Source organism: Meleagris gallopavo, chromosome 4, assembly GCF_000146605.3.
Source record: "Meleagris gallopavo isolate NT-WF06-2002-E0010 breed Aviagen turkey brand Nicholas breeding stock chromosome 4, Turkey_5.1, whole genome shotgun sequence".
NCBI classification, from domain to species: Eukaryota; Metazoa; Chordata; class Aves; order Galliformes; family Phasianidae; genus Meleagris; species Meleagris gallopavo.
In genome coordinates, this window is record NC_015014.2 from 57,717,494 (window position 1) to 57,726,594 (window position 9,101).

General features: G+C 36.8%; 1 protein-coding gene across 1 annotated transcript; it reads left to right on the forward strand.

Annotated features, from left to right (window-relative positions):
- Nucleotides 1–150: 150 nt before the first annotated feature.
- Nucleotides 151–8,238, forward strand: WFS1 (wolframin ER transmembrane glycoprotein; the record flags this gene model as incomplete). Its single annotated transcript, XM_019614962.2, has 3 exons — nt 151–262; nt 3,872–4,017; nt 5,555–8,238. Coding segments are annotated over 3 exons (2,067 nt in total), but the record flags the coding sequence as incomplete, so codon positions are not given.
- Nucleotides 8,239–9,101: the final 863 nt, after the last annotated feature.

A 9,101-nucleotide genomic window follows, 5' to 3' on the forward strand; every position in this document is an offset into this window, starting at 1 on the left:
TTTTAAGCATAGTAATAAGGATACAGAAAGGTAAATAGCTACTCCATACCTGTTGATATGTAGGTTTGTCTTGTGCTGAGTTTGAGGAAATAGCATTCTCCAGATATATTGAGGTTGAACAACATTCCAGTTTTTGTTTGATCACTTTAATTAGCAGCTTTAATTTCTGTTATTGAACCAGATGGTGAGAAGCAACCTGGTCCAGTCCCGAAGTCAGTGCAGAAGCAGAGGAGAATGCTGGAGCGCTTAGTGAGCTCTGAATGTGAGTACCTACTGCTTCTTTTAATCTGCCTGAGTGAGGATATATAGCAAGTTTTAATTGCTATAAATTGATGATGTCCATTTACTGTATGCAAGGTAAATAAGTGATCTGCACATGAAGCCATAGAATGTTACCATTCTCATAAACTTATCAGTGATTAGTACATTAAAGGGAATTTGCATGTAAGTTGCCATTTTCTTCCCATTTCAGCTTAAGAGACAATTCAGTAAAAAGAAAATAAATTGTACTTTCAGTAATTTTTTTTCCTTCTAAATTGTAATAAAGTTTCTACTTATGGTAAGGGAGTTGATTATGCAGACTCTTAGTGCAGACAGTTCCCTTGCTCTATTTGCCTTGCTTCTGTTTGCCATTCCCTTATAATTAACGTTTGCTTTTTCATATTTGTTCAAGAATTTATCTTAGAAATATGTACCAGGATATTCCTTTCATATCTCAAGTAGGTAGGGACAGGTCAGTTTATGTCATATATAAAATGTAGATTGGTTCTTGAAAGCACTGCTAAATGTCCCACGACTTGTTACTTACTAATATACTGTAGTTGGGAATCATGCAACTAAAATGTTATATGTGGATTTATAAGCCAGATCAGGGTTTTGCATGTCTCAGGTCCTTGAAAGATTAAATGTACATTCCATCAGTTCAGTTTGGCCTTTACCTTCAAGGATTGTATTCGTTACACAGGTGCTAACATTCCTAAGAACAGAGTATTTCAGCTTTATGTCAACTTTAGTAGAAGTAAAAGTGGAGGAAGAACACATGCCTATGTGTTCTATGTGTATATGAAAGAGGGAATAAAGACAGGGACAAATAGTACTTTGAAGACCAAATGTCTGGTCCTATCAAAATTTCCATGGGAGTAGATCAGCTGCTCCTGTGACTGATTTGCCACTTCTGGAAATCTAGAAATAGTCCTTCAAGGATTGTGTTTCATTGTTTGGTCATGGAATCATAAGACAGTTGTAACTGAGTTCATTGGAGTTACATCACTGGGCACTTGCTGGATGACACTCATGTTCTTTGCATTCCTTAGCTGAAGAGGCACGTGCTGACAGAGCATGAGTGCAAAGCAAGTCATTTTGTTCTGGATTCTTCAGTAATTCAGAATGTCAGAAAAGGAACTGCTTTTTTTTTCTTCTTTCTCTCAATTCTTTCTTTCTCTCAATTCCTTCTTTCTTTCTCTCAATTCTTTCTTTCTTTCTTTCTTTCTTTCTTTCTTTCTTTCTTTTTTTCTCTCTTTCTCTCTTTCTCTCTTTCTCTCTTTCTCTCTTTCTTTCTTTCAAGGCTTAAATGGCAGATAAAATAACAGGAGAGTAAATGAACCTACATGTAAGCGTAGGCAGGAATTGATGTGCATATTTTTCTTTTCCCTACGGTGGATGGGGGAGGCAGGGGAATTTGTCATAACCAAATTGAAGGAAAAAAATCTATGAATAATGAAGTAGAATCTACAACATACATTTTTAATATCAATTTAAGAGACATCTGGATGACAAAATACTAATAACGTTTAAAAATGAAAAGTTTTCATCAAACACTTAAAGTAGGAGTTAAGCTGTTACCTCTTCTCTAGAGAGCTTTTATCTTTTCGTGGATGAACAAGACAGCTGTTCCTATCCAGCTTTTACTTCTCTGATGCACTGAGTTTCTGCATTTATCTTGCCAGCAGGAATTTTTTCCTTCAGTTTTAATATGCTATCAATTCTTGGGAGTGTTAAGCCAGTAATATGTTTGCTGATACTTGATCTGGAGTATTCTTAATGAAGGCATAAATGGAATACTAAAGCTGATGCTGTCAATGGACAGTTGTTGCATGCCTGAGAGTGTATGTATTGTTACGCCTGATAGGCCAACTATACGTATTAAATTAATAACTCTTTCCCACTCAGGATAACTCAGAGTCATGTAAAAGTTCCTAAAGGAACTTAAGTCAGATTCTAATCATGTCCACATACTGATTCCTCACCAAAAATCTATTTTTACTGCTTTATATTTGGTCCAAATTGGGCAGTAAGCGTAGGTTGTCTGTGTGGTGTTAGGAGTGATCTGGAGCACACCAAAGACAACTGAGGAACCTCACTGAATTCTTTGTGCAAGTCATGTAGCCTTGCAGTCTGTGAATGAAAAGGCAAGTTAGCAGAAAATTAAACTGCTTCTTGGGAACAGTGCCACATGGTATTTGGTGGGACATATGGGTTCATACAGTGGGGAAACAGAAAAATATTTTGAAAGTGCAAGCAAGGGCAACATCCAAGTTGTGAGATTGAAGCAAAAATTGCAAGCTGCTGTTTTTCCATTGAACTCCTTGTAACACCTCTTCCTTTAATGAGTATCTTGAAAAAATGCCTTTTTTTTTGTCCTGTTATCTACAGCTTTCTCATATTAAAAAATTCAAATGTATTTTATATGGCTTCCATAGCTACTATTTCTGTTAAAGTTTTTAATTCCTTTTTAAAGCTCAAATCCACGAATCTTCTATCTGAAACTTAGTTAAGCCATTCAGTTTGCTGTCACTTTAAAATCATAAACTTATATTGAGCAGACCAGCGTTCTTATTTTTGTCAGCTGACTTGCTAAACGTACTGTGTAGGTGGTGTATTACAGATTTTTGTCATTCAGAAGTCTTTCATATCTACAGCAGTGTCATTTACTGCAGCGTATGCGAAAAGTTACTGTTAATTATCCTCCTTTACAAACGACATGAAGCTTGCCTACCATAGAAACCAGCTAATGCATGCTAATGCAAGGCACTGGGTGTGAAAAGAGTTGGAAGCAGTGTATAAGGCATCTTGTAGCATCCCAGGAGATCTCTGAAGTAATCTCTTACTTCTGTTCTACTTGTAGGAGTGGATACTGAGCCAATAGCTGAGAAGATGCTTCATACCTGTAAATGAGCTGTTAGGCAGTGACAAAATTTTGTCTTTGTGTACAACTGAGCAAAGCATATTTTGTGGCCAGCTGATTTAAATCCTCACTGATGTAGTTTGAAGGAGGAGTTTTCATACAGCCCAACAGCATATTAAGTTAATATGCTAAAGTAAACTTGTATTTAATCTTCTAGAGATAAATAATTGGGCATTTGATGTAATTATATCTGTCTGTAACTTACAAAATTAGAAAAATAATTGCTAAACCAAATCAGAAATCGGTTTTCAGTTCATCATGTAAAGGTAATTCATTACTGTTCCTGTACAATTGTTTCATTTCAACGTGGATTTTAGTTAAAGATTTCTTTCAGTTACCAAAGCTATGATAAGTTACAATTTGAAACTGGGTAACCTAATCCAGCAGTCTCTTTTCCTTGGAATACTTACAAATAAACTGTTTTGTTTTCCTACTTGCAAATATAATAAAATATGTACTGATTTGACAAGATTTAGAGTAGTCATGTATTGCTGGGAAAAGCAGCTGGTTGTTTTAAGCACAAATCTTAGAGCAAGTTTAAAGGAAAGCCAGTGTTATCAGCAATTCAGTTTTTGAAGTCCAGAGCACATCTTTAATAACATGAAAGAAAGTTAATATTCCAGTTCATATAATCAGTGCAGCATTTTAGTGGTGCTATTTACTCATAATCTATACTTAATCTTACAGCTAAAAAATTTATTGCTTTGGATGACTTTGTGGAGATTACCAAGAAGTATGCAAAGGGAATCATCCCATCTAACCTGATTATGCAGGAAGAGGAAGATGATGAATTGGCAGGGAAGACTCCTGAAGAGCTGCCTCTGAGACTGAAGGTAAGCAGACAGTAATAAACAGGTTATGTGGAAGGGCTGTAACTTGCACATTTCAGAGAAGACAGAGATGATTTGTACTTGATTCTCAAAGCTGATATTTAGCCTCAGTAGATCAGCAGTAGAATTTTTGTTATAATTTCTTTTTTGGCTTTAGTTCTTATATGTATTTATAATTTCATAATTTCAGGTGTGTATTTAAGAGAAAAGGGTAATAGTTTTCCTTGCAAGGGGACAAACTACATTCATTTCATCTCAATGAGAATTTAAAGGCTCCTATAATAACTGTCATAATTTTATTACAGTTGTTTTTATATACTTGATATCTTTCTTACATTAAAAGGAACAAGGAGGTGGCAAAAACTATCTTTAGCCTTGAGGCGTTAGAAAGTTGTATTATGGACGATTTCAAGAATGGTGCAATTTGTCATCAGTGGTTTTCTGTACTGTTATTTCTCTGGATAGTGAAAGGAGAAGGGAAAATTGAGGTATGAGTGTTCAGTATCAATATAAATTTCAAGCAAGGCAGGGGGTTCCTAGCTACTGCCATGAGGGATTTTGTTGTCCATTATCATACTGAAGGGTTAACAGGAAAAAGTAATAGATGTTATCTCCCAATATTTTGAACAACTAATACTCTGAAAGAAATGCATTTATGAAGAACAGCAGAGATACTTTTGCTAAAGTCATTGTGTTTGTTGCCATTTCTTCACAATGAGGTTTGCTGAAGCACTTTTGGCTTTTCTGCTGTTGTAATTAATATAAAAGCATAACTTCTGGGAAAACATTAAAAACTTTTTTTTTTATGGGACTGTTTGCGCATATGATATGCAGATGGTAATATTTGAATGCTTGTTTGAACAAAAAAAATCCTGAAAATTTATTGCTAACGCACTAAATGTGTAGGTGGCTGTAGGGAGATCTGATCTAGCATTTCGTCTATTGCTGTATAATTGCATAGGAAAATGCCATGTGAGATGGGTAAAATTTTAAGATTATATACAGTGATTTTCTGCTGTTTACAAAATAGATTTTGACAGCTGCATTTGTAGGTATGTGGAAAGGATCTTTTAAAGATAAAACACAAGTATAAAGACTTTCTGCAAGTGCATATAATCAGAGTGTATAACATCATCTTTGCAGAAGAGTGGTAGAGTTAAATGTTTTAAAACTTTCATTACTCACAGCTCAAGTGATGACTTAAACTAAACTGCAGGGCTACAGTTCTGTGTTATCTTCAGTGTGAAGTTAGCAGAGCGGAGTATTTGACTAGGAAGCCGTTTAATTATGTGTCAAAGGTAATGAAATTCATCTTCCCTGAAATCAAAATAGCCTCTGCGTTTCACCTGACTGAATTAATCAAAATAGAGCTAATAATATCAGACAACGTAAAGGCAGGTTATTGGCAAAACTCTTTTGGAATAAAAATCTTTTCATGTCAACCGAGATTAGACAACTGGCTGCTACTGCTTCAGTTAGTATCTGTGATGTACCAGTACAAAACTGCTCTTAAATAAAATGCTTCTTTCTCTCTTTCTAGGTTGTAAAATACCCACTTCATGCCATAATGGAAATTAAAGAATATCTTATAGATATTGCATCAAAGGCAGGAATGCATTGGCTGTCTACCATTATTCCAACACATCACATCAATGCTCTCATCTTCTTCTTCATCATCAGTAATCTGACAATTGATTTTTTTGCCTTCATTATTCCGTTAGTTATATTCTATTTGTCCTTCATTTCTATGGTGATTTGCACACTGAAAGTTTTTCAGGACAGTAAGGCCTGGGAAAACTTCCGCACTTTGACTGACTTACTGCTTCGTTTTGAACCAAACCTAGATGTTGAGCAAGCTGAGGTGAACTTTGGGTGGAATCACTTAGAGCCGTACATTTATTTTTTACTCTCAGTATTCTTTGTGAATTTTTCCTTCCCTATAGCAAGCAAGGACTGTATACCATGCTCAGAGTTAGCTATTGTCTCAGTTTTCTTCACAGTGACAAGTTACATGAGTTTAAGCACGTGTGCAGAGCCATACACGCGAAGAGCACTAATGACTGAGATAGCAGCAGGTTGCTTATCCCTGTTGCAGATATTACCTGGGAATTTTGGCTTCTTGAAATTCTTAGGTAAAACCTTCTTTACTGTTCCTGTAGGCCATCTTTTTGTGATCAATGTAAGCATCCCGTGCCTTTTGTTTTTGTATTTGTTCTATCTTTTCTTTAGAATGGCACAACTGCGAAATTTTAAAGGCACCTACTGTTACCTGGTCCCATATCTGGTCTGCTTTATGTGGTGTGAACTCTCCGTGGTCATTCTGCGGGAGTCCTCTGGCATTGGGCTGGTCCGTGCATCAATCGGATACTTTCTGTTTCTCTTTGCACTCCCAGTGCTAGGTGTAGGCATTGCGCTGATGTGTCTGGTCCATTTCATTAAGTGGTTCGTGTCTCTGGAGCTCATGAAAATTGTAGTGACTCTAGTTTTGTGTGCTGTTCCTTTGCTCTTCCGATGGTGGACAAAAGTCAATTTCTCTGTAGTAGATATGGTTAAATCCCTCACTCGAAGCTCAATTGTGAAACTCATTTTGGTGTGGATTACGGCTGTGGTGTTGTTTTGTTGGTTCTATGTGTATCGATCAGAGGGAATGAAAGTTTACAACTCCACCTTGACGTGGAATCAGTATGCCTTCCTCTGTGGACCCCGATCATGGAAGGAGACCAATATGGCACGCACTCAGATTTTATGTAGCCATCTGGAAGGACACAGAGTGACCTGGACTGGGCGGTTCAAATACGTGCGTGTTACAGAAATTGACAATAGCGCAGAATCTGCAATAAACATGCTTCCACTTTTTATTGGCGATTGGATGAGGTGCTTGTATGGTGAAACCTACCCTCTTTGTGACCCCAAAAATGTCACTATGGAGGAGGAAGAATTGTGCCGTCTCAAGTACTTGACAAAGCATAAGTGCCACATGAAAATGTTCGATCGGTACAAATTTGAAATAACTGTGGGTATGCCTTTCAGTAGCAAAAATGGAACCAAGTTGATGGAGGAAGATGACATAACCAAAGATATTGTGCTGAAGGCAAGCAGTGAGTTTAAGAAAGTGTTGTTGAACTTGAGGCAGGGAAGTATAATTGAATTCAGCACAATTCTGGAAGGTCGTCTTGGCAGTAAATGGCCTGTCTTTGAATTGAAAGCAATCACTTGCTTGAATTGCATGTCTAAACTCCTACCTGCAGGGAGGCATGTGAAAATAGAGCATGACTGGAGGAGCACAGTGCATAAAGCCATTAAATTTGTTTTTGATTTTTTCTTCTTCCCATTCCTGTCAGCTGCATAATGAGCTCATTTTGGTTCAGCGGCATCTTCAATGTACGCTGCATTTACACTACCAAACATTTGGCTTCTTAAAAAGAAAAATAAACACAAAACCACCCTGCTGTAGCAATGCTTAAAACGGATGCTAATGTAGAGCATTGGTTGAGTTTTGTAAGTGTAAACACTTTATCTTGATTTTAAACCCGATATGACTGAAGTGTTACATACTTGTTTCATGTTATAGAAGAATGCAGGGCATTGCTGCTGACTAATTGCATGGAGACTATTCTGTCCAAAGTGAACATGTTGTTTGCCTGTGATATGACACTAGGTGGATTCACTTGCTGTGTTAAAGCACTTTACTCTTTAAATATTCACAACATGCTCCTATGTATTTTCACAGGTATGATTTATAGTAGGTAGTTGATAATAGCTTATGTTGCACATATTGCTTGTATGTATTTGGTGTATTCTAGAAAACGATGATCATATAATCAGTTCCCGGTGGTGATATCTGTGTAAAAAAAAACATTGTTTCAGTTCTTGTCCAGAAGTTGGTAATTTCAACCTTTTTTTTGGAAGGGTACACCATTTCACACCCCAGCATGGTGGTAAAATGCTCTCAAGCTTTCATTTTGCATTAAATATTCTTTACAAAACAAGCTGTTTGTTCTAATGGCTGTGATAGCTAGTCTGACACTAAGGTATAATCCATGCTGGTGTGTGAATGACAAACACCATATGGTAGGACTGGTATTGTACTGGTACCAGTAACAGACAAGCCAAAGCAACTGAAAATAATATGTAGAAGTCTATGTTGGAAACTGAAATAGAATGTCTGTTTAATAATTTGTATTGTGCAAATAAATATAAAATATAAACTTGATTAAATGGGTACAACATGTGTTTGTCATGCTTTGACATTTTGAGCAGTTGTTCACGTTGCACTGATGACAAACAGTTTTCATTAGAAAACACAATCTAGAACATATGCAGTTTTCTACTGTGAGCTGCCTGAAGTTGTACTTCACATTATTTCAAGCTAGCAGTAAAAACCAGAGTGGACCAGGCCAAGTTTTTTGTAGCTATAGAATCTAGACATACTGCAAGTTTTGCTTTCATTGTGACTTACTGCCATTTGAGTGCTTGGATGACACTGTGCATCACATGCATCATTCTGTTTCCCTGACTTCTCTTTCACTCTTTCTACATTAATATAATTTTTGCCTTTCCATACCTGTCATAAATTTGGAGAGCATGAGGGAAACACAGTCACTGAAAACTGACAAGGAGAAATTTAGAAAAATGAGACATTTGACTGCACTCCAGCCATTGGCACCCTCTTGAATATCAGGATCGAGCTGCAGATAGAATCCAAAGACATCTACAAGCAAGGTGCCAGAATCCCAGGCACTTAACTGAGCCTGGTGTTGCAGACCTGGTCATGTAGGAGCCTACCAGAGAATCTTTAAAGTAGAGTTGTGTTCTAAAGGTGCTTTTAGTTTTGAAAACTGTCAGCCTTGGAGAAAATAAATAGTATAAATTCACAGGCAAATGTAAATTTTGGCAAAGATCAGCTTACCTGATCTTCTCTTGGCTTTTGGCAATAAATAACTTTGCCTTTACTTTTCCCTCCCCCCCCCCCCCGGACCTATCAGTAGGCTCCTTTTGAATACCTAAATGGTCTTCCTGGCTCTGAAACATTAAGCTCTAAAGTATTTTTTTTATTTATTTCCTTATATATGCATAAATTTAAAGCT